The 25,774-nt window shown below is 50.9% G+C and overlaps 2 protein-coding genes across 3 annotated transcripts in view; both read right to left on the reverse strand.

The window, feature by feature from the left end:
• The window catches only part of GOSR1 (golgi SNAP receptor complex member 1), a 41,657-nt gene extending 28,573 nt beyond the window's left edge, over window positions 1-13,084 (reverse strand). For both annotated transcript variants that reach the window (XM_017731035.1, XM_017731034.1), the window contains exons 1-3: window positions 13,062-13,084; window positions 8,662-8,667; window positions 8,141-8,146 (exon numbers count right to left, since the gene is read on the reverse strand). The gene's annotated coding sequence lies outside the window, so the exon portion shown is untranslated. The remainder of the gene's footprint in view (window positions 1-8,140; window positions 8,147-8,661; window positions 8,668-13,061) is intronic.
• CPD (carboxypeptidase D) lies at window positions 644-25,363 on the reverse strand. Its single transcript, XM_008631133.2, is given in 23 exon segments — window positions 644-2,763; window positions 3,394-3,493; window positions 3,794-3,900; window positions 3,984-4,062; window positions 4,414-4,545; window positions 4,704-4,768; window positions 4,861-4,956; window positions 5,360-5,509; window positions 6,205-6,340; window positions 6,587-6,782; window positions 7,929-8,240; window positions 8,812-8,981; window positions 9,492-9,634; window positions 10,079-10,181; window positions 10,625-10,734; window positions 11,721-11,888; window positions 12,743-12,934; window positions 13,332-13,699; window positions 14,254-14,423; window positions 14,784-14,926; window positions 22,102-22,349; window positions 24,731-25,111; window positions 25,113-25,363. Coding segments are annotated over 23 exon segments (4,008 nt in total). The 5' UTR covers window positions 25,325-25,363; the 3' UTR covers window positions 644-2,536.
• Between the last annotated feature and the right edge of the window lie 411 nt (window positions 25,364-25,774).

Here is a 25,774-nt window from a genome sequence, read left to right on the forward strand (position 1 = left end):
CGCACCGAGGGCACGGGGAGCCGCTCCTGCCTTCCCGAAGTGCCCAGGAACAGCCCCAGCGCTGGCGAAGCTCCGAGCACGGATCTGGCGCCAGAGCCAGGCACCGCCCTTGGTCCTGCTGTGTAGAAAAGTCTCACACGTTTGCAAAACATCTCAAATCCACGCACCTTAAATATACACGCCTACTCCCGGCTAATTCCGAAATGCGCTCTGGGGAAAAGGCCCAGTTCCTAACAGGACTTATTGCTACAGGGACAAAGCAGGGCCAGCTCTGTCCATTACCTGCTGCCAGAGCAAACGAAGCCCAAACAGAGCCCTAAGAGCTATTTGCAAACTCGACTTTAAATAAAACCTACTGTGTCTGTTGTTAAAGGAGGAACAGTTCAGAGATGAGGCAGGATTAATGCTACTTTGTGCTGGTGTCCTACAGCCTGTTACACGTGGAAAAGGGACAAAAAGGGACCAAACCCCATCCCCTGCTCAGCACAATGAGCTGGGAACAGGCACAGAGATGTTCATGGCTCCTGCACAAGGCAACCAGAGCAGTTCTTTCCCAGCAGATGTGGGACAGGAGCTTAGGGAATGCCCAGGCCCCTCTCCCTGTTCCCAGCACACCTCCCCAGCCACACCTTGTGTTTCTTGCAATAGAACGTCCTGTGGAACAGGGAAGGAGGTACACTGGTGTCTGAGGGTTCTCTCTGTCCCTGCACAGAACCAGCTGAGATGATGACCATGGCACCACAGCCACAGGCACGTGGTTCTGGAAGGGCATTTCCACAGGTAGAGGTGAAGAACAGCTTCTTCCCCAGGTGACATGGCCCAAGAGCCTTCAGTGGGGCTGTTCCCCCAGAGGAGACCAGGTCAGAGCCCTGCAGAGCAGACCCCGTAAGATTTTTGGGTGCAACCCACCCCCCCCCACCATAGATACCACATGCAGGTTTCACCAGTGAACATCCCCAGGCCTCTGGAGGACAGAGCAGCTCAGGGCAAACTCGAGGCCTAAGGCTTCTGCAGCCCAGAAATCAGGTCAGTGGGGCAAGAATTAGAAAATGAGCAGCAAGAAAATAAGTGCCTATTCTAATCCCAGCCTTCTGCTTCTGCAGAAAGCACAGAACATCAGAGTTACATAAAGGCTTTGGAAATCAAGCGTTTCAACCATTCTTTCCTTCTGGACATCCCTTCTATTCCCCACAAATCCCATGTGCCTTGGGGATGTGTGCTGCAGCTCCTCTTTCCAACCTCCTGCCAAGTGCTACCACAACAGAATTTGGCTGCTTTTCCCTTCTCCCTCAGCACAGTTCAGCCCTCCCTCACTCCTTGCACCACAGCTGCAGCCACACATACAGGTGGAGCTCCTGCTCCACACTCCAGGGATGCTGCAGGAGCAGAACAGAGCCAAGCCAGCAGGAAATTTGCTGCCTGCCATCACCAGAGCTCAGTGATTAAATGGTACTAAGTGGACAGTGGCAAATGGTGCAAGTTTTCTTCAGAATTTAGCACCAAAGTTGGGCCATGGATACTCCCATGACCTCTCCCTGCTGCTCCATTAAGCTTAAATATAAAGCAGTGGTCAGATTCCACTGTTTCCTCCTGAACAGTGGTGGATTTGAGCAAAACTGATAAAAGTTTTCTACAGATTAGTGAATCCATTTGCTTAGAACAACCTTCCAGCTGCTCTTTCAGACACTGAACTATTGGAACATGAACATGAGACCCCAAAGCCAAGCCTATGACACAAACAAAACACAACCAGGGTGGATGGGGATAAAGTTTCTTTGCTCCCCAGAAGTCAGGAGCAGCAGCATGGCAGAGCTGGCAGGCACTGGAGCTCTGTCAGAGTTCACTGAAGCTCTGACTTTCTCCAGCTCACATCAACAGTGATGTCATCTCCCCCAGCCTTCAGGATGCCAAGTCATTCCCTGAAACTAGTGACACGTTAGAGGTGCTCCACAACCATGAGAGGTGCAGATCACAGCAGGCCACAGCAACCCACGGTGGGAAAAGCTCCAAGGGAACAGCTGAGAATCAAAGGGGTTTTTTTGGGGTTTTTTTTGGGGCTTTTTCTGAGGGCTGCTCTGCAGAATGTGGAGCCACTTGAAGGATTTGGCTTCCCCCAAGCATGTAGTGGAAAACATGAAATCAAAACAGGTTTCTCACCCTTTTCTGGAGTGTTGTGACCACGACTCCATGCAGGTCCTGGAGCACTTCCCCACCATCTGCTCCCTGTGCTGAGATGCTGGGGAAATGCTAAGAGCTCTGCTGGCCACCCTGTTAAAGCTGCCTTTCAAACCACATCATATAAACCTCCAGATCTTGACCCAAAAATGTAACAAACCATGTCCTTATCTCAGAAACAGCCTCCAGCACCCACTAAGTGCCTGTACACAGGAACAGAGCAAACAGAGGGAAGTTGGGAGCTGCCACCCACCCCTCTGGAGGACACATCCTGAAGCTAACATTTCAAAACTGAACCACAGGGATCGCCCCCCACCACCAGGTCTGGTCCATGGGAACCTCCTTTCCTGCCCTGGAGGTGTCAGTGTTTGCTGGAGTACAGTGTTTCTTCCTCAGTGTCTGTTTCATCCTGGAATTCGTGGCTCAGGAGGGATTTCTTGGAGCCAGTGGACATCATGCGGATTTCGTCCTCGTAGTCGTCGTGGTGCTGCCGGAGGCGGTGGAAGCCATCCTTGTGTCTGTTGGACTTGATGGAGCACACACACCAGATGATACAGGCAGTGAGCACCAGGGCAGACATGCTTGCACCTGCCAGAGAGAGGACACCAAAGTTAATGCCATGTTCCCCCATGCCAGAGGTTCCCAGGCTTGCCAGCATCCCTCCTCCCTCCTACAGTCACAACCACTTCCTTCACTTCATTGTGATCCTGCTCCTTTCTCCTAGGCCATGGAGGAAAGGAGAACTGCTCCCAGAACAGGACACACTCCATTTTCTGTGCCTGAAATCTAGGAGATTATCACTAAGCTGCATTACAGAACACTGGGTCTAAACTCCCACACACCCCTCCTCAGCAGCTGCCACCTTGACAAAATAAAATAATCTCTTTATGCTTACCTGGTGTCACACCACCCAAAAAAGCCTTGAAGAAGCAAGATCTAGCTCCCAGCTATGCACACAAGCTTTCCCCATTCCAAACATCTCAAAGTACATTTTGGACCCTCCAAATCCCTGCAAAACACTCTGCTTCCTCCCTTCCTCCTACCAAGCAGAACCAAGGGCTGTTGGACTAGTTTGCAAGGACAAGAGTGTGTTCAGAAGGGAAAGCAGGAGATGGCTTAAGCCTGCAGGCTGCTTTCCCAGTTCAGTGGAGCATCTCTGTCAGCATGAACTGGTACAGAAAGCAAAGCTCAAAGCTTTGATAAAAAGCATCACTGTACCTGCAACAGTTATAACCAGCTCCCTTGGCAGTCCAAAAATCCTGTTTTCTGTGTCAAATATTATGAACACAGAGCTGGGTGCATCATCACGTACAAAGACCTGCAGAAAGACACGAGAGGTTAGATCATCTCAGAGCTTGGGGATCCAGACAAGAGAGACACTTGTCATCTGCCCCGTCCTGCCCTGGTCGAAGAAAAGCGCCATGGAAAGAAAAGGTACTCTGAAAACAACCCTGCTGTGCTGGGAAGTTGTTCTCCATCCATTCTGTCAAGGCAGAAAACAGCTCCTGATGGCACATAATCAGCAGCTAAACACAGGCACAACCAGGCAGAGCCCAAACAGGGAAGTTTTTATGTGACAGGGAAAGGGGGAATAACTCCAACACGGGCATTCACGTACCTTGACATGTTTCTGCTGGTACCCACTGGCTATTGCATCAATGCTGTGAAAACCTGGAGCCAGGAGCACGTGGAAATAGCCACCTTCTTTAGTGTAGACCCTCAAGCCTTCATTTAGAACAATGGCAGCTTTAGAAATTAAGCCAGGAGCACGTGGAAATAGCCACCTTCTTTAGTGGTAGACCCTCAGCCTTCATTTAGAACAATGGCAGCTTTAGAAATTGCCCTGCCACTCTTGTCTTGGACAATGCCGTGCACTCCCTTATGGACCTGAAATAAAGCATTTCAAGCACTTTACGTTCAGATCCAAGCTTATGGTGCCTCTGTAACTAAAATGGGACCTATTTTCCCTCTAAAACACAGCTCACTCTCCATCCCTGACCCTCACAATAAATAACAGAGCAAGGCAACACAGCACAGATGTTTAACTCTTGTGTCAACACTTGCCGTGGTCACTTGCTGCCTCTGCTCAATCCATTCCTCATACAGCCTAAATCATGAACATCTGTAATTACACAGCACCAACAAAACCACAAAGACTCTCCATGCTGTTTCTCTTCCTCTCCCCCTCCCCACCACTTTATTCCCCGCCAGAATTTCCTTCCTCAGACTGCAGCTCACCTCCACAAGCATGCTAAGGAGAGATTTCCTGTGGTCTGCCCACAGGCCAGGAAGCTGTCCAGCACTGGGGAAGTAGCAGCAGCCTGTATAAACAGTGATCTCAGGACAATGACCAAATGTCACGCTGAAATCCTGCAAAGAACAAAACCACAGTTACAAGAAAAGCGGTATTAAAGAAATCTTTGCAAAGTGCAGCTGGAGGTGGGGAAGTTTTGCTCAGACATCAGGACAAATACGCTTTTTATTGGTTGTTTAGCAGAGATGAAAAGCCCTGTGCCATGCAGCAGTACCTTCATACTTCCCAGGTGAGTGTGCCATTCTGAGCCACGGATCACTCCACCAGGAATATTCTCATCTGTGAGAGCAAAAACACAGCTGTCAGCCAGAGCTGGCCCAGCAGAGTCTGCCACGAGCTGACAGGAGGTTAAAGGATTCAACCCAACATACCTGACTTATTTGGACAGCCTGGCTGGCCCAAATGCATCACTGGGTGGTTGTTTGCATACAGAGATGCCAAATGCTTTAGTGTTTCTTTGTTCTCCACTGCAATGAGAAAAGTGAGACTTTGAGCATGCAACTCTCATTCCCTGCAGGGGCAGATTCCCATTTTAACCCCATGATCCTGTACTAAATGGTGACTCACATTGTTTCAGGAGCATTCCTATTCCCTCTAACAATGAGGGGCAGTATCAAAAGCAGACTTTATACTGGCTCTGGCAGAGGAAAGGTTGAAATACTGTTGTAGGCATAGAAATGGTATATGTTCTGATCCCTAGCTGAACCCTGTGAGGTTTTATAGCTTTACTTACAGACTGTCAACTCCACACACAAAGGGCTGAACACAAAGGAGGCTACAGAACACCATGAGCACAAAAAGCTCTTACAGCACGTGGTCACATGAACCTCTGCAGAGACAGCCCAAGGGGAACCAGGCAACTGGTCACACCTGACTGTGTTGGCTTGTCATAGGGGTAAGTGACAAGCAGAGATCCTCCATCCAGAGCAACAGAGAGGCTGAAATCCTGCTTCAGTATCAAGTTCTCCATGATGGCTTTGGTCTCAGGTTCTCGTGCTGCTGAGTACCGGGTGTAATTGCCTATAAATCAGAACAACAAACAGAAAAGGGAACTAAGAATAGTTTAAGAGGTGTTTGAGAGGTCAGATGTACATCCTTTATGTCTGAAATTAGGTCTGCTGTATGTATTAAAAGGCATCTGTTTCATCTCAGCAGATGCACCTGACTGATAAGTAAAGCATAAAGCACCCAGTCCAGACTATCTATGGGGGGAATTCATCTGCAAAGCTAAATGCAGCTTCCCCAAGCTATTTCCTTTTGTGTTCCAGAGGCTATTTTGTGTGTTTGCTCACAACAATGTCACAGAATTGACATTTTCTTAAGGAAGGAGTTGGGATGATCCCAGCCAAACTTGGGCAGAGAACATTTCCTTCTCAGGAAGGGTGGGCTGATACAGTGCTATGGATACAGTTACATGGAAACCAGAAAAGCATGAAAAAAGGAGACTGTTTCTGGGGAGCATGAACAGAGGGCATTTTTTCCAGAGATGAAAGAAATCCATTAAGAGTAAAAACACGTCAGGTATTATCTGACCTCTCCGATTCCTAAATAACTCTGCTTTGTTTCTTGCACATAAGAGACTGCAAATTGCTGTCTGTAAAGAGGATCCAAGCTTTGGAAGCTTCCCAGCAGCTGTGCTGCCTGGAGCAGTGCCTTCTTTACAGGCAGACCCTGCAACCCAACGACTCCACCCAACCATGGGGCAGCTGCTTTACTTGTGAAATCTGTGTCCAGATCTCTGCCATGAGCATTGGTCTGGCCTATCATCGAGGTGCAGCCTCTCTCCTGCGCGATCTCGCGTCCGTCTGGGTTCAGGGAAGGCACAATCACAATCCGTGTCCGGTCTATCAGCTGAGCAAAAGGAGAAACAGCACAAAGTGCAATTAGTAGGGTTCATTTGCCTGGATCTGAACCTAAGAACTGCAGTTTGAGGTTCCCACTCGTCCCATGGATCACACACAGAATTACACATTCCATTACACGGAATCACCGCAAGCCCCCAAGGCAGTTTTGGCAAAAGGAGTCTCTCCCAGTGAGCACTGTCGTCTCAGGATACAGCTGGAAGGCTCCAAGGAGGTCTTTTGATTGGCCTCTCACCTTTGTAACAGCAGCATTCTTCTTGTAGTTCATGCAAAGGAATTCTGCCAGTGTCAGGAGCAGCTCTGTCCCAACGGGAGCATTTCCATGAATACCAGCAACAAAGCGGATCTTGGGCTCCTCAGGCTCGGACTCGTTGGGCTTGTTGGAGATTTCAAGGGACCAGATCTGACGGAACTCAACGCTCTGACCCAAACTGCCAAGAGATGGGAAATGGGAGTGTCAGCTCAGCAACAGAGCTGCAACTCCAGCCTGACCTCCTGGAGAAATCCCGGTGTGGAAAGGAACTGCTGCCAGCCCCCAGCGGAAGGCTGCAAAGGCAAGAGAAACACAACCACATCAGGGGGGCAGATTTGCAGCAGCACTGAACAGAATTCACTCTGAACATCAGTTTGAACACCAGCATCGGGGTAAGGGTGTGTCCAGGTCCAGATGCACAGAATATCCAATATTCCATACATCTCCATACAGCCTATGAGATGACAATAAGTGTGGAACTGCTGGATCCTCTGTGCTGCCAGTGGTGGGTTTTGTTTTTTCCTTCAGAGCAGGATACATCTGGACATCAAACTAATTTATAGAGCAGGACAAAAGAGGCCTGTTCCCAGTAATGCAGGAGCTGTTGCTACAGCCATGCCATTAAGTTGGCAAACTGAGTGCAGGGAAAGCAGGGAACAGGCTCAGGGCTGATGCAACTGCAGGGACAATAGAGGCTACAGATCAGCAAAGCAGCCTTGGCACCAGCAGGGACAGCACATGAGCACATTGTGCCTGGTTACAACAAGCAAATGAGGCCCTGGGACAAAGGGATTTGTGCTTTCTAAAGCTGACAGAGGGTAAGTGCTACAGGTCACAAAGGAGAGCAGAGGATGGCAGCAGCTGGTCTTCTGCAGCAGGGCACAGACCTTGGCCGAGGGCAAGCTCACACAAAAGTGTCTTGGCCCTACTGAAATAAAATCTGGAGGCAGACAGTGAAAAAAGGCCATCTGAGATGTGTAAGTCAAATCTGGTCATTTTTGCTGGGGACTCTTCAGTAGGGTGTCAGAAAGGATTTAAAAAGCAGACAACACAGTATGGAGCAGAGAGATGTGCAGAAGTCTGGGATATCAGTGCTGGGAATACTGCCAGTCCCAAGCATCCCAAGGGAACTAAGTCAGGAAAAAGCACATGGATGCACGTGTGAGGCCCTGCAGCCATTGCCGTGCCATCATGTCCTTACACGTGGTGCTCCCTCCATCTCAGGGAGCACAGGGAAGGGAGGGATGAGCTCCCCATCTCTGCACTGTGTTCATGGCTAACAACTTCACAACATCCCTAGCCCAGGCTGCTGCTTTGTTTTCACCTGGTGAGATTTGTGATGTGTGGGTAGTTCAGGTAGAGGCCTCGGAGGAACTCGGAGAGGTCCTTGTAGGGCCGGTATCTGTACGGAGCCACATCCCTGGAGGAGGTGAGCAGGAGCCGCTCCAGACCATTCTCAGCAGAGAGATCTTTAATCAGGGTCTCAAACTCCTTCTCGTTGGGGTTGCTGGTGTCTGGGGTGTTCAAGACCAGCACCTTCCCCTCCTCCACTTTGCTGTCTGTCCGTGAAAGAGTGAAGTTGACCTGCACCCCACCTTTGCTGTCAACTTCCACCACCTTAGTGACTGGATCATACCTGCCCAGGGAAAAGAAGGTACAAGAAAACATCAGGCATGTGAAACCTTGGACAACAAGCCAGCCCTGTTCCTGACTACACACCCACATGGGAGTGCTACTGCTCCCCTGCCCACAGTGAGAAGCACAGAAATGAGGAGCAACAACAGCTCAAAAGGACATGGGAATGGCAGGAGGACAGGGAACAGCTCAGGGCCCAACATGGCATTGAGCTCCTTTTGGCTCAGGTGTTGCAGGGCATGACTGGCAACACAAGAGGTCAGGCTGCTTTAACGCAGAATTTTGGCAGTATTGAAGTGATCAAGTCACTTCTGTGGGCAGCTGCCTGGAAAAGAATTTCCCCTAGAGACACCAAGTTATCCACTCCTAACAGGGGAAGACTGGGATTGTACACCAGTGCCAGGTGAGCAGTCTGACACCACAGTAGCCTCCCGCTGCTATCTCTGCACAGGCCAGACGGCAGGAGAAACGCCCATGCCTACGTGTGCTGTGGGCAGGCAGAGGTGATGGAATATTCCTGAGTGGGAAGTCAGTCATGCAGCTGTTTGCTCCTCGTGCTGGGGCTTGCTCACCCTCGGGCAGACGCTGTGATTTTGTACATCCCTGGGACCAGGAGGCGCCAGAAGTCTCCATCCTTGTAGGTGGTCACTGGGTGGTTGATGTCGGCCACGCTGATGGTGGCATTGAGGATGCCCCTCTTGTCCACAGCATCCAGCACAAAGCCCCAGACACCCTGGTGAACCTGCACAAAGGAGCTCTGCTGAGTGCCAGCCCTCACTCTGCCTCCCACCCCTCACATTTTCAGCATTCCCAGAGGAGCAAGATGATCCAAAAGGGTTCAGGTTAGACTGGCCAACAGCTGGCGTGGACAAAGATCACCTGATGAGTACAATGAGCAATTGTTTGGCTCAGGGTGTCAGCATGGCGCTCTCTGCTCCACACCTTTGTTTGCACACCCCAGGTGTGCAGCACCAGCCCCACTCAGACAGGAACAGAATATAAAAGACATTCCAGCCTCAGGAAACCCAAGGTAGTGGTACATAAAAAGCCCCCACCTGCATCCTCTGGATGCTATTTCCATATAGATTTTTGGTATATTCAGAAGAGAGAGTAGTTGAGACAGGTTCTGATAGGGGTGATTTCTGTAGAGCAGGTACCCAGTTTGGCCAGGAAGCAGCATTTGCAGATCACCCTGTTCATTCTGGTTTGTCTAAAGCAAACCCCAGAAGGAGCTGAGGTCAGAGCACCTCACCTGTTTCATGAACTGCAGCAGTGACCGCCGGTTCTGTGCCCAGTACTTGGGCAGCTCCTCAGCTTTTGGGTATTTCACACAGCCCAGCTCAATGGTCACTTCAAAGCAGTTCGTATGTAAGTAATTCCAGTCTTGCATCCCACCTAAAACAAGAATGTAAAACAAGTTTTGACTTCTGAAGTACCATGGCTCAAAAAAAAAAAAAAAAAAAAAAATCAGATAGTAGAGAAAGATGAAGTACAAACTTGAAGGGAAAAGCTTTTACACAGGGCAGGATTCAAGCTTCAAAGGGATGCCAAAGGGGCAGACAAGTAACCTTCCCTCTTGTAAATACCTTTCATGCTAATAAAGTGCTGTAAAATTCTATGAAACAGTTTTACTAATAGCCAGAGAAACTACACTATAAATTCCTTCCCCCAGGAATAACTTCATCAGGGTACATTATTTAAGAGGTTATAAAAGAAACATGAGTCCCATTAATCTGAGCTGACCGATGCAGAGTTCCTGACTGATCAGACTAAATCATTTAAGCTGCACATGCATTAACTTGAAGACAAACAGCACAGGAGATTTAAGGTGTCCTTTACCTGGAACGTTGTACCACTGAGCCCCGTTAGTGATGCCATGTGGGAAGTACTCAGTGGGGTACATATCCTTACAAGGGCTTCCCTGATACATCTTTGCATTTTCCTGTAAAACAAGATGCAACGTGTGAAGGTGAGCCTGCACTCCACAGCCACAGGCACTCTTGTTCTCCCCTTAGTCACACATTCAGGGTTACCAACCACAGACGTGTGTCTGTATCGCTGCAGCACCGACTGCTCCCACACCCAACCCCAGTCCAGAGATATCCTTGCTCTCCTCCCAGCCCATGAACAGCATTTTCCACCACCCTTAAAAGTGCCTGCACAGAGCCCTCCCCCCTCACTGCCTGCAGACAGAGCATGCTGGGCATCACTCATGGAATGGGACCCTCCAGTAGGACCCTTCTGCTGCCCCTGCAACAGCAGGGGCTCACCCACAGAGCCTGCAACCACCTCTACCAGCTGCTCAGGAGGTTCCCTGGAAGCTGAAGAGGAGTTTCCCAGGAGTCAAGCCAGCAGGATGTACCCATTTTCCTGTTAGAGCTTTACCTTGGAGTAGGCAAGTGCCAGCTTCTGGAACACAGCATCATCTGGGGATTTACTGTATATGGCTATTCCTTGTTCATCGTCATCGAAGGGGTAATTAACCACCAGAGAACCTGCAGGCAAAACAAGCTGTGGCTCATACTTGTGTGCTTTCCCAGTCATCCCTCAGCATAACAGGGGAAATTTTTCCCCAGCAAGTGCCAAGTCTTCTGTTTCTCAAGACTTGGCATTAAACAAAGCATTAAGCTCAGTGGATAGCAGACACAGAAGCACAGGAAGAGATAACACCACACCTCGTTGGGAAGGAGAACCAAAGCCACAACAACATCAAAGCTTTGGCTCTTACATGAAGGAGGGCTGAGCACAACCTCATAATAATTGCTTTCACAGAGAAGAGGAAGCAAGGGGAGGAATTTCCTAGAATATGCATGGTGCTTTTGACACAAATGATGCAGTTTTTCAGCCTTCTGGAGTTTACTGCTGAAGGTTTCCCCAAGGAAGCTGTACTAATAGCACCGTGAAACCCCAGACACCACTGCAGCTGGAGACCTGCCAGCCCCCTCACACCCACACACCAGACTTCTGCACTACAAACCAAACATGCTGGCAACAAAGCATCCACCTGCAAGTTACCACAGCTACAAGCCAGCAGACAAACTGTCTAGGGAGTAAGCTGTAATACACAGAGACTTAATTTAGAACACTCCAAAAGGAGAATTAAGTTACTGCAAATTTCTTAGTTCTACCATGCCACTCAAGGCAGGGAACCCTCAGGATTGCATTCACTCTATAAATGCTGTGAAGCCTTTAACAGCCACAGCTCTGTATCCCATTCCCAGACCATCTGCTGACAAGGGAGTCCATCCCCATCTCCCAGATGCTCCCCTTCAGAGAACTGGTTGGGATCTTCCCAGCAGCCGCCTCAACTCCCTACAAACACATTTGGGGACACGGTTTTCACCCTCTGTGTCCAGTTTCTGCTCCATCTTGCAGCACAAGAGCTCCTCAGTGCACACCTAGGACACTGTGGAGACATCCCTGCAAACTCCCATCTCACAAAGCCCAGCACAGAGGAAGGAGCTTGGTTTGGATGTGGTACCTCCGTGCAGGTTTGCTGAGAGCACAAACGGGTAAGACTTTAGCCAGGCCATGACAGCACGAGTTTCTGGCTGTGGAGGGTCTGTTACATGGACAAACTGATCTGGGAAGTTCCTGTTCAGGTCATAGTTGTTGCTGTTGTTTCTGCCAACAGTACCTCCTTCGTCTCCTGAAAATGAAACACAAGTTCAAGCTCACGCCCTGTGAAGAAGTTTCAACCTTTTATTACAGAGTTTACAAAAGTATCAGTTAGTGAAGAGAGCAGAGAGCACAGCAGTGCTGGTTCCCTGCACCCAGAAAGGGGCACCCAGGCCCTCCCCCGAGAGTGGCCTGCTCTGTGCAGCAGTGCCTGGGGGCCCGTCCCGTGGGTGTTTGCTCAGGCTCTCAGGGCAGTCAGATGAGCAGAGGCACTGAACCATGAACAATCTCTGCAGCCGGATGTCACGACCACAGAAACCTCAGAGCTCACCTTCTCAAACCAGCCAGACAAGTTCTTTGTTAAACCCAAGCAGAGCTCTGCTTCCAGAAGGGGATTCTGGACAGTCTCTGTTCTGCCAATCTGCAAGAGCCACGTAGTTCTAAGACTTCCCTGAAGGATGTTTTTGCCAGTTTTAACCTCATGATAAAAGTCTATGTTATCCTTGGACAAGTGCTCTGCAGACAGCCTGGCTCCCACACTGCACTTACTGACAGAGTGGACCAAAGCACAGCAAGCAAGAGCTGTGTCAAATACATGTCTTTTTTTAAAATAAGCCCTGGATTAGCCACAGACCATAAGGGGACCCAAACAGGGGCAGCTCACAGCACTGCTGAAGTATAAGAGCTCTCCCCAACAGCTTCCAGCATCCATCAATCAAGGTCCACCCACTCATCCCACAGCACACACCAAGTCCCTTCCCAGCCTCCCTGTGTGGAGAGCACTCCTGCTCCCACAAGGCTTCCAGATTTCCCAGGGATTCCATGAACCCAAAGGCTTGTCCTGAGAGCTAGAAACCCCACAGATATTGGCACAAACAGCAGTACCTTCCTGGGATTTCTCATAGCCATCAGGGTTCATAGATGGCATGATGTGGATCCGTGTGCTCTGGACCAAGTCAGTCACTTCAGGATCTGTGCCGAAGTTCTTGCAGAGGTACTCTATGAGGTTCAGGAGAAGCTCTCGCCCCACAACTTCATTCCCGTGCATGTTACCGATGTACTTGAACTCTGGCTCGCCTGCAGACACAGGGTCACACCACAGAGACAAATTATAACCACTATGTTACAGCCTGGAGACACCTCACCACCCCCTGAGCATTGCCCTTCCAGGCTTTGCTGGAGGGCATTTACCTAAAACTCACACTTCTGCTCCCCCAACTCCAAAAACAACAATGTCTCAAAGAACTTTCTTGGCCCTTCTTCCCTAGAGCTCCATGACCAGCACAGATGTCCCCAGCAATGCTCTTTAACACAGTGCCACCCACTGCACTTGCACTTTCTATAAAAGATACAAGGAGCAGCTCAGTCTCTCAAGAGAGGAGCAAGCTCTACACTCCTTTTTGCTCTGCCTCTCCCAGTGTAAAGGGTCTGTCAGCTGCATTTGTGCCTCACTAAAATGGATTTCCCACATCACCTGCTTCGTGGACACCAGGGTTGTCAGAGATCTCCATGACGTAGAGCTCCCGCAGCTCCACAGACTTGCCCACGGAGTAGAGGCGGGTGATGTTGGGATACTCGTTAGCGTAGCGCCGCAGGAAGATCTCCATGTCCGAGAAGTGGTGGTGGCGGAAGTCCATGGGTTGGATGGGTTGATGGACAGAGGTTGGATTTGGGGCCTCAGCCTGCACAGAGGTGGGGGTGATGGCAGTGACAGGGGAAGGCGCTGCCGTGAGCTGTGTGACATTAGGAGTTGGTGGCATCACAGTCGGCTGCAAGGAGAAGTTCACTTCTGTTGCATCTCCCTCCTTCACCTCGATGTTCTCTTTGGTCACTGGTGAGTAACTGTGGAAAAAACAACTGGCTTCAGCAAGAAGGCTCTGCAGAACAGAAGACAAAATTCCCTGCAGTCCCTCCATCACTCCAGACTACTCCCCCCAGCCCGAACGCACTGGGACATTAATGACTGAGATTCACAGGGACCGAGCTGATGGGACTCATCCCACTGCCACCAAACCCAGCTCCACTGCTGTCCTTGCATGGATCAGCAGGGAAGAAGCCTCAGGTGTATCACAGAACTGGCCATGGGGCAAGTCACACATTCACACGCAGGCTTGGGACAACACAAACTCCTGTTGGGGTGACCCTATTCCACTTCCTTCCTTTGCACAAAGGATGCAATTTGATACAAGCAGTCAAACAGCAGTTGACAGAAATTCTGTGCACTCAACAGCACCCTGAGGGGTGCAAATACAGCTGCAGCTCTGAGCTGGAACCATTTACTGCTGCAGCTTCTAGCCAAGCCCCTTAAATACACAAGGTGTTTTCAACGGGGGGGAATCAAGAGAAGGAACAGGAGCAGTTGGCAGTGTGGGCACAAGCTGCCACAGAGACATTACCCCATCACAAAAGCCGTCACGTTGTAGGTCCCAGGCACCAGCAGCCGGTGGAAATCACCAAATTTCCCTGCTGTGATGTTATGAGCGATACCAGCAACGGCAATGGTCGCATTGTCCAGGCCAGCTCCTGTGATTGCATCCCTCACAAAGCCCTTCACGCCAATGTGGACCTGAGGGAAAAAAAGTAAGGGCCTGGCTGAAGGCAGGCAACATCAGGGGAACTGTATCCTCAGGCAGCAATGTCTCTGCATGACTTAGGCAGATCTGCACCAATCAGTCCCTCTAACACTGCACCCCACAAGGCTCCTCTCAGCAGAGCTCTGTCACGGGGCATGTGGGAGCTGTGGCAGAACCACAGAGAAACACAGCAGCTTTGTAGCCACCCACCTCCAAACAGCAGCTGCAGCATCTGTGTTACCTCACACAGCAAACAAAGCCAGGAGGGCACCTGAACACGGTGCTCCCAGCCCACCATGGACACACACAGGTTTCACAGCTGCCACACCCACACCCAGCCCAGCCCTCACTACCTTCTCAATGAAAGCCAGGAGAGATTCCCGGTTGTTCTCCCACTCCTTTGGAAGCTCAGAAGTTGGTGGGTATTTGCAGCAGGACAGCTCCAATGTGATCTCAAAGCAGTTGGCCCACACGTAGTTGTAATCCTGCATCCCACCTGAGAAAAGGAGGCAAAGACGTTCCAAGAGCAATGCACACACATCCCACCATGGGATGCTACTTCTCCTTGTCCTTCAGCCCCACATGGCATCTCCCCAGGATGCTGCCCCAGCTCCAGAGTGAGCAGCCTAAGGAGAAAAGTCAGGTCAGATTATGATGACAGCCTGTGCTGTAATTGGAACATTGGGCCATTCAGATCAGTCACAGCCAGCTCAAAGTAACAGTCCCTTTGTCTCACAGCTCCATCAGCTGAACTCTCTCAGCACAGCTCTTGGGAATTCATACAGGTTCATTTTACATTGCAGACACAACAAACCCAGTGTGCCAGGGCAGGTACACCAGACTCTGAACATTCCAGCAGCCAACTCCTTCCCTGTGCATTCCAAGCTACCTCAGATTTGTGAGGTCTGCCTGCAAGAGAGGTTACTTCACTCAAAATGACTTTGAGGCCTTTGATCCAAAAGAACACCAGACTATCAACTTGGGAGTTGGCAGCTCAAATCTGCACACTGGAATCAGTTTCAAGGAACACACAATTGTTCTCCCAAAAGCCTCTTAGCAAAACTCTGGACAGGATGAGAACAATGCTTCCCCTTCTCTACTTCCTCAGCTGCTCTTTTCTTCCAACTCCTTATCCAAAGGTCTATACCTGAGAAAGGTCCACCTGGGAAAGTCTGAGAAACTTGTTCTTGGCCAAGTCACCAGCCTCCTCCCACGCTTCCTCTGTAAGGCAGCAGTTTCAAATCAATTTAAGGATGTTGCAACACCTGGAGAGTTTGTTAGCTTAGTGCTAAACCAGCCCAACCTCGGTGAGCACCAGGAAACAGGAGTGCACAGAGCTGTTTCCCAGTATTAAGTTCATTTTACTGTTTTTGCCCTTCAGAGAAACCACAGGCACTGCTATGAATCAAAAAGGTCCCCTTGTCCCAGCAAGTGTCCTGACCCCATTCACTGAAGTTTATATCCAACGCTCAGCAAGCAAAGCTGTTCCTCAAACAGGACTGAATCCTGCAGGACTTGATTACTGCAGGTATCAACACTCATGATCTGGAGCCCAGACTTGAGCGTGCTGACGAAGACTGCAAATGCTCAGCCCTCTAAACACTACTGGGAACTTTCAAGAGTAAAAAGGACATTCCAAAACACCCACATGTCTGTGAAAGAGGTTTCAGAATCACCCTGCTAAACCCCACATGACAATAGCCAGATGACCACATGAAAGGATTGCTCCCACCACCCAATCAGGCAGTTGTGTCAGTAAGGAAGACACACCATGCTATGTTTTTTGTGTGCTGACAATGTCTTCTGGCTCCCACAACCTTATTTAGTTATAACACAGGCAGACTTGTGTGTCACAGCCTTGGCCACCACTTCCTAGACAGCTCCATCCCAACCTGTACAGCAGCGCCTGCAACAAGAGCCCTGAGACCTCCACACCAACAGAACGACTCCCACCAGGGTCACCTGGATGCAGGGGCCCAGAATTTCCTCTGGATGAGCTGAGGGAGTTGAACTGACTCTCAGAAGTCCATCTCTCAGAGAACAGCAATGCATTTTCTCCACAGGAGGCAGATGCCAAGTCCAAGACAAGAAAAGCAGAGAGCTGTGGCAGATATCACGGCACCAGACTACAAAGCCCCAGCAAAACGGTCTGTAAGAAATGCAAATTTTGTGCACCCATCCTTTGCTTGGCCCACTGAAGTGCTGCATTAGTGCTGTGCCAATAGAGCTCATTTAACTTGAGCGGTTTCCTAATCATTCACAAGCCCCTTGAAGTGAGGGACCCTCTGTGGCAGTGGCCAATTAACCAGCCAGAATGGATCAATACCCTGATGCAAACGCACTCCCTGGCATTGGCAGGGGCTGTGTTAATGCATGGTCAGCAACAGGGGGAAAACAGCAGCACTTGACCAAGCAGAGGAGGCTTCTAACAGAGGTGGTGGCCCAAAAGGTCAGGGACCACTGCCCTGAATTCAACAGCCCCACTGCAGCTGGGTAAAGCAGGGATGGACTGACAGCGTAAAGTAGGATTTAGAACTGGCCCCTGGGAAGATGTGAGGGATGGTATCACAACAAAGATGTCCCAGTTCCTCTCAGGTCTCCTGGGAATGTGCTGCTAAGGGAACACGGAGCTTCCACTGAAACAAATCAAATGTCACTTGCAGCCAGAAGGAGAGCACTGCAGCCTGTGCACGGGCTGACATCAAAACAGGAAAGAGACTTTTCTGTCCAGCAAAAGGGGGCCACAAAGTGTTGGAGGACTTTCCAACTCTCAAACTCCGTTCAGGGGGTTAGAGAAACAAGGCCTGTGAGTCTGATCCACCCCCAGCTTCATTCAGCTCCTGTTACCAGGCTCAGAACAGGCATGCACAGCAGGCTGCTCTCTCGCCAGTAAACACCACGCCGAGCAAAACGATCTGCCAGCCCATAACCATCTGCTCCTAGCAGGACGTTAATGCATTTGAAAACATCCATACGTAAACCAGGGCCATTATGAAACATATTTAGTGCTTCATCTGCCATTCAAGCAAATTTAGGACAGATGCTCACCCATAATAGAGCAGCAACAGACTAAATTAGAGCTTGCTACACCAATTCTGGTAAAACTGTCTCTTGGAGAAAGTAGTCCACTGCATTCTTGAAAATTTGGATTGTATCCACTGCACATATTTGGCCTTCACATGGCTCTTTTGCAGAGCAGGACAGTTATTTTTACAGCCTGTGGAGCTACATATTTTCCCACATACCATCTGCACAGCCTCCCGTGGCTGTGCAGAGACCCAGAGGGTAAAGAGAGACCTGTACTCAGCCTGCCATTAGCAGGGTGCTACAGTCATGGAGCAGAGGAGAAAATACACACCTGAGGTAGAAAACTGCCAGACTACAGTGCTTCTACTCTGTTTGGGTAATATCTGGGATAACCTGTTGGATTTACTTCAGCATTTTAATCATGGGGTGTCGTTAGCCTGCACTGTGAAAAGCTTCAGCCTCCCCATGAGGCACCATTCCCCTTTTTGTCAGTGAGCAGCTTAGTGTCACTGCAAGTCAGCCCCTGACTGGCAGTAGGTCACAAAAGTGCTCAGAAGAAACCTCTCTCCTGCTCTGACCCACTCCCTGAGCATCAGGACTGCACTTCAGGCAGGGATACCAGACCTCCTGCAGCACAAACACTGCAGAGCTCACACTGACAGGGGGGCCTCTGCTCCCTGCCAAACTCAAACCAGGAGAATGCAGCTCTCCAGAGTCAAGCCTGAGGATCCAGATACCATAAATACTCCACGTGCCAGGAGAAGCCTGCCAGGCCAGCCAAGAAGGACTCTATTTTCAAACTGCACTATGCAGCAAACTAATTCCAGCTCTCACTGGAGCAGACATCAGCAGATAAGGAACCTGCAGCTAAGTTAAAGCAGAAAAACGGTCACGTCTGCTCTGCAGAGGGAGCAGATGGCACCAAGCAAGCTGGAGACATGACTCAATACACAGCTCAAGTTGCTGACTCTGCTCAGAACTGATTGTCTCATAGCACGGGACTGAGTGAGCACCAGCAGCAGCACCAAGCAAGCAGAGGAATGTTCTGGTCCATTAGTCTGAAACCATTAAACTCAGAGGAGGTGAGGTTTGGGCCTCCAACTGTAGCAGCTGCATGGCCCAGGGTAGCCCAGCCTTCTCTTCAAAGAGAAGGGCAGAGCCCTCCCAAAGGCTGCACCAGCACAGCACTGCCAAGCAGTTCATGATAGATGTGAAAAGAGGCCTTAGACACTCAAACCACCAAGCCAATACTGCTCTCAAGAAGAAAAAGAACTGCAGCAAGACTTTTATGAAAATACAAGCACATAAGTGCAGCAAATTGTGCATATCCCCAGAAAGACATGGCTGAGAGCTTCTACGAGAGCTCACTCTGTGGAAGTGCCTTCTGCCATGCCCAGGAAAGAAGCCACCACAGTGATGCCACACTGTTCTCAGCACTCATTTTAACTGCTCTGAGCTGGATGCCACTAAGAGCTGGTTGGAAGCTCAGTGTGGCTGGGAACCACAGACAAAACAACCCAGTAAGCACAAAGGTAACCTAAATCCACTTTCAACCTGAGAAGTGCCTCCCAGTAGACACCAGAAACATCTCAAACACTTGGACATCAGAGAGTAAAGCTAGCAAGAAAATAACTTTTAGGAAGGGACTGCATGTAAAACAAATTTTCCAAGGCTGCCCACAAAACATGCTCATGCTGAATTTAGTTTTTGATCTAGAGGATCTTAACAACACAAAGTCAAAGCACATCCTGCCCACAGATAAGACGAGAGCGGTTTCTCAACTGCTCTCTGTACCCCAGCCCAACTTTGCATGTACTCCCTTGATCTGAACCAGCCACTTGGTAGTTAAAACCCCCAAAGGCTAAAAAGGAAGAGAAAGAGCATGCACACCAGAGATAGCCTCTAAAAAGCATCCCAGTCACCAACATGCTTATCTACAGCAGCTGGAATGCAGGAGCCAAATTCAGCTGTCTGGCAGAGATCCATCTTTGTGCACACTTGACCTTAGCAATTACTCTCATGGTTTGTACTTGCCACCTCAATCTGACACATGTAAGAGGCTGTTTGCAAACTCAAATGGAAGCTAATGGAGTCTGGCACCAGCATAAAATTGAACTGGTAACTCCAGGACAACGAATCCCATGGCAGTTTGCTCTCCAGCATGTTTGATTTCACATGATAAAATGTGGCAGGAAAATTTCCACCTGTTGAAACACTATGTTCTCATTTCTTTGTTTTTACTGGCTTTAGTTCACTTGGAGCCTGCGGGAGTCTCTGCTGGCACAGCCTGATCTGGAGGCCTCGAGCACGTGCCCCGCACCGCTCACAGAACCGTGAGCTCTGGTTATCTACCTCTAGAGCTCAGCTCAGGGACTGGGATTTCCCCAGCCTCATTTCACCACACATTTCAATTCTGCAATCACTGGGAAAGGCCTCCTGATCCAAGCACGAGCCTCCGCAGTCCCTGGCACAGAGCTGAGCAAGTCGGATGACTCAAAACAGCCTCTCCGATGGTTTTGCTGCTTCTGTCACACCACTTACAACTGACTCCCCTCTGCCTGCTGTTCATCCACTACTAAAAATAAATGTTAAAAGCTGCAACCCCGAAGGGGTGAATCGACACAACATCAAACTACACGTGTGGTACTGGTCAGTTCACCTGTGATCATTTTACACAAATTCCCTGGCTCTGGGGGAGCTGCTCCAAAGGATGCCGTCACCCTCAGCAATGCTCCACTCTACGAGTCCACATCAGTGCATCCTCCCTGCAATCTCTGCCCCTGAGTTGCCTACAGCCATCCGTGCTGAGCCCGAGATTGTGGCCTGTCACAGAGAAAGGGTTCATTTCTGCAGAGACTGGGTGCTGGAGGCTATTGGATAAACACAAACCACAGTGATGGCAGCACAGAGCAATCTGGTCTGCAGTTCACACCTTTTATTTCCTCTGAAAGGAAAATGCTGCCATTTCTTTGTCCTGCTGGTAGAGCAAAGGCAGCCTGGAAGGTTCACACACCAGTGCCACAGCCACCAACCAGGAGGATGAAAAAGTCATCCCTGCAGTGTAAAATGCTGCTCTCTGGGGTCAGGATAGCACAGACCCAAAGCTCTGGAATAACTTTCCCCTCAGATCACACCCAACCCACTTCATTACAAGGACAGAAGACCTTAGAGCTGCAGTTAAACCTCCCAACTGAAGTGTTGGCCGATAACAACAGCCACCACAACAAGGCAGCACAGATCATCCAGGATATCCTGTTCCCTCACAAGCCAAGTCACCAGATTACACAAACTTTCCTCCTGCAGGACATCTCACAGCAGCAGAATGAACCTTGAGCCAGCAAACACGAGGGCTGGTGTGCTCAGCAACAGCTGGTAGAGAAAGAGATCAAACCGCATCTTATTTGAGCACAACACCTTATTTGCCCAGTGAAATCCAGGGGAATGATTCAGACACAGCTAAAAACCCAGCCTTCCTCTTCCAGCTCAGAGATGATGTGTTCAGGCCCTATAATGGACCCCTCTCCAGCCTTCCCAAGCAAGCTGGATGCAGGATTAACACAGGACTCTGCTGCAAAGCCCATGTTGCAGAAAGACACTGTCTTACTAGAAATTGTTAAGCTGTAAGCTCTGAAGGATAAACAACATTGGCTGTCACTGCTTGCTCAGCACTTCTGCCATTATCCCTCAGCCACAGCGCAAGGGAAGGCAGAGCAGCGAAGCAACACAACTTCTTGAGACCATTTCTGCAACTTTTTTGTTGTGTTCTCACCACAGAAGTTCCTGCCCTGTCTGGTGAGGCCGTGGCTGTACAACATCTGCCAAGGGGGCACAGCAATGGGGTAACTTGGGAGCTCTCTTTTCCATGAGAGCTTCTCATCACATAAATTATTATTTAAATTTTCAACCAAACCAACACACACAGAGCAACCCACTGAGTGGCTGAGCCAGGCTAGTAACCTCCACCTGCACAGGTAGAGTGGTGGCACCAGGAGGTAATCTCCTTTTCAGCTCACTTCTATATGCAGCTGCCTAATGGAGGGATCAGGAGCTGTCCTAGAGGCTCCAGCAGGCCAAAATTCAGATGCCTTCTAGATCTCCCACACTGGTGGATGAGAACAGGTCATGCAGGCTGTCACCCTCCACACGGGTCTAAGAGTAGAGTAGTCCATGGAAAAGCTGCCAACCCCACTTCCAGCAAGAACTCCTTGGTTAGCTCAGACCACATATCTAAATTTCACATACTTTTACAGCAGGCTATTCTATAATCACAAAACTACAAATTCAGAGGTTAAAAGACTTCTCACAGAACACTGGCATTGGTTTAATACCTTTAACAATAATTTCCTCTTTCCTGTATCAAAATTTAGCCACCATCAAGAGACCTACAAGAGTTCATTTGGCAAATGAAGCCTCCCACGTGCAGGACAATTCTCCACCACGTAAGGGGGTCAGGAAGAATCCTCCATTTTGCTGGGATCTCTTCCCTACAAACATCTCCCAAGCTGTTACTCATCAGCTGGTGTTCCCATGATGTTCTCTCTTCATTTCAAGCTGCTAGAAGACATTCAAAGCTAAAAATATCACTTAACCCACAGCCCCTTCCTCTATGACAAACACCACCAGTCTCAGGTGAGCACAGCTTACCTTCTACATCGTACCACTGGGCACCATTCGTGATGCCATCTGGGAAGGTCTCTCCCTCCTCTCCAGGGCAGTTGGGTTTGCCAGTTCTCATGATGGGGTGATGTGACGCATAAGCTTTTGCCAAATATCTGAAGACCTCATCATCAGCTGATTTACTGTAGACTCCTGTGGGCCTGTGCGTGGGAGAGTCATCGTAGGGGTAGCTTGCCACCACGGAGCCACCATGGAGATTGCCAGAGAGCAGAAACCTGGGGTTGGGAAGGAAAGGGAGAAAAAGTCATACTGGAAACATTTCAACAGGAAGTTTGCTACAGCAACCCAACCAGTTATTCTGCTGCTTTCCCACCCAAACCACGCTCTCAGGAGCCTCCAAACTCTATTTGGGATTAATGAGGCAAAATGCACACACTGGACGTGGAATCAACTGGACCCTGCTCCATCAGCCCTGTGCAGGGAGCACACCTGGAGCTGCAGCTACACCAAGGCTAAGTTAACAGACACGCACCTGTCTGACACTGAGTCAGCTACTGTTGGACATGAAACCCTATCGTGGGAGACGTGTTCCAGCCTCCAACACAGCCAGCAGCATTGTCACAGGGACTGAACAGCGTCCAAGTGGGAGCACAGTGGGGAAATCTGCAGATTTTTGCAATAACCCAACTCTCAGTGCTGGCTGAGTAGCTCCCCAAACTGACATCTGGCATTTCTGGAGATGGAACAAGTTTTTTTCTGCAGTCTAAGAGCAACCCCCAAACTCAGTGACACACAAGCAGTGCACAGCTCTTCATCGAGATGAGTACACCTGGTACGTGCAACAGAATCAACTCACAAATAAAATCTGGATGTGAGACAGAGCTGTTAAAATCCGAAGGCAGAAAATACAGCAGGGCATGCCCCATATCCCCTTTCAGTTTGATCACAGGCAGCACAAGCACTTAAACGAACCCCAAAGGTAATTGTCTCTGTTCTTCCTCTTCCCACCAAACACAGCACTGAGGGGGGAAAAGAGCTCTCCTGTGCATTTGCTCAAATGGGATTTGGTTTCCAAGCAGAGGTAATGTGACCAATACCTTTACCTTGCTTAAAATAGCGCACGTAAATTGCATTACACCCACTATCTCCCTTTTTAATCAAACAGTTCTGTTTACCCATTCATTTTTCTATCAGCAGTTATGTTAGTCTAACAATTACACCAGTATTAACTGGTGCTGCCAGGCAGAGGGACGCACAAAGCACCACGTTCTTCCTGTTTCACCCTGGCTGATAGCAAATCCCACCTCAGGTACTAAGAGAAAAAGATAAAATAAAAAGCTCAAGGTGTTTTCAAAATTATATAAAGAAAGCACATGAGTTTCCCTCGTAACTAATCTTGAGCTGAACCAACTCTGGAGGGATTTTAGTGCAAAGTGCTGCACCAGAGCTGTCCTAAAGGATTGTTAAGACAAGCAGTTACTGGTGAAGTTCCTGAAATTCCTCTGGAGCACCATCGCCATGGGCACTGCCATCCACCAAGTTTTAATAACGATCATTTGTTAATGTAAATTTTGTTTCCTAAACGTGAGCAAACATTATACGATGCTGAAGGTTGTGTGCATTGGTTGGAGTCAACCAACAGCCCTGGAGTGCACTGTGGCCACCAGTAACCCCCTCTCCATCTCTTCCTATCCCTGTTCTGGGAAGAGGGCCACAGTTTGCTGCAGTGCATTGCTGCTTTCTCTGCAGTTTCCCACGGTTGGTTGCACTGACCTTTGTGGTCTGGACCTTACACAGTTCTCTGAAGAACACGTGGTAAATGAAGAATCAATGCCCAGCCTGGCCACTGCACTTTCTGGGGCTGCCCCAGACCCCCACATCAGAGCTGGGCTTTGAAGGCACCATCTCCCCTCCTGGGCTGCCCCCACTCCAGGCACAGCAGCTTCCCACTGTGCTACCCCTTAGGATGGGGAGAGCCCGACAGGCCAGCATGGATGCTCGAGGCTCAGTCCCACGTGCTTCAACTGAACAGATGGGAAAGGTGGCTGTAGAAACAGGGCCTGTCTTTGGAAATGCTGCTGCATAGAGCATTATTTCTAAATCCAAGGAATTTTCCATGGAACAAAAAGATGAGGGGAAGGCCTATCCAACACAGTTTTATTCACGTGGTCGTACACAGACCAGCTGCATACTTAACCCCAAATATTTCCAGCATCCCACAGCTTGTGGAGAAAGCATTACTGGCCCTAAGAGCAAGACCCAAGGACAAGTTCACAGTGAAGCAGGAGAGAAGTTTCCAGCCACAAGCTCGGGGAGATGGGACACATGCAGACGGCCATGGAGGCCAGAACATGTGGGCGGGTACAGGGCACAAGCTGTGCCCTGCGGGGCTTAGTGCAGCTCCTTGGCAGGTGCACAAAACCTGCGGCCGCCAAATGCTCTCCCCAGCGCAGGGGGGCCCCGGCTGCGATGAAGAGCCGACGCAGGGAGGCAGGCTGGGGATAAACAGGTGGGGAAATTACTTCTCCTTTCCCGCAGGCCCTGCCGGGAAACACCGGGAAGGGTTGGAAGCTGGCTGACACCCCCGGGGAGCGAAGCCAAGGGTCTCCGCTCCCCGGAGCGGCGCGCCGGGCAGGGGGGACCGGGCAGCACTCACCTGTTGCGGCGCATCCAGTCGATGAGCGCTTGCACCTCAGGCACGGGCTCCAGGTTGGGCTCGGCGTCTCCGAACTGGTCGGGGAAGCTGCGGTTGAGGTCGCGGCCGTGGCTGTTCTCCCGGCCGCCCTCGGCGCCGCCGCCGCAGTGGCCTTCTTGGGCGCGCTCGAAGCCGTCGGGGTTGAGGCTGGGCCGCAGGTACAGGTCGGTGGTGTGGAGCAGGCGGACGATGCGCTCGTCGCCGCCGGCCCAGCCCCGCACCAGCTCCCAGGCCAGGCGGAGCAGCAGCGGCCGTGCCAGCGGCTCGTCCCCGTGCATGTTCCCCACCAGCTTCACCTGCGGCCGCCCGGGCAGGGCAGCGCCGCCGGGAGGCTCCTCGGGGGGCCGCGGCCGCCAGCGCCCGCAGCGCCTCACCCAGCTCGGCCGAGTGCAGGTACCGCAGCGCCTCGCCGGGCGCCGCCGCCGCCGCCTCCGCTTTCTTGATGTGGGGGCTGCGGGCCGGGCTCTGCAGCGAGGGCAGCGGCGGCAGCAGCAGCGCGCAGAGGAGCGGCAGCAGGCCCGGCATCAGCCGGAGCTCCCGAGCCGCGCTCGCCATAGCCCCACGCACGCCCCGGTCCCGCCGCGCCGCGCCGGGGCCCGGCGGAGGGGGCGGGGGCGCTGCCCCGGGGGGCGGGACCTGCCCCGCACCCGCCAATCAGCGGCGGCCGCAGGGGAGGAGCCGTCCGGGCGGGGCGGTGAGAGACCAATGAGAGGCGGCGGGGGCGTTACGTCACCAGGGGTGAGTGTCACCGTGCGCCGCGGCGCCCCCTGCCGGCCCCGGCGCTGCTCCGGGCCCGGCTCCGCCGTGGGGTTCAGCGGGAGCGGAGCGGAGCCGCTCGCGTTCCCCGCGGAGGGGGCTCCGAGGGCACGGGGGCTTCCGTCCTCCCTCGGGACAACGCGGACTTTGGCTCTCCGCACTCGCTGTTTGCCCTCACGAACGCCTCCGCGTGAGCTGTTCCACGGCGCGCACCGCTGCGCGAGAGGTGAATAACCCAACAGGGATTTC

The sequence above is a fragment of the Corvus brachyrhynchos genome, unplaced genomic scaffold, assembly GCF_000691975.1.
Source record: "Corvus brachyrhynchos isolate BGI_N302 unplaced genomic scaffold, ASM69197v1 scaffold283, whole genome shotgun sequence".
NCBI classification, from domain to species: Eukaryota; Metazoa; Chordata; class Aves; order Passeriformes; family Corvidae; genus Corvus; species Corvus brachyrhynchos.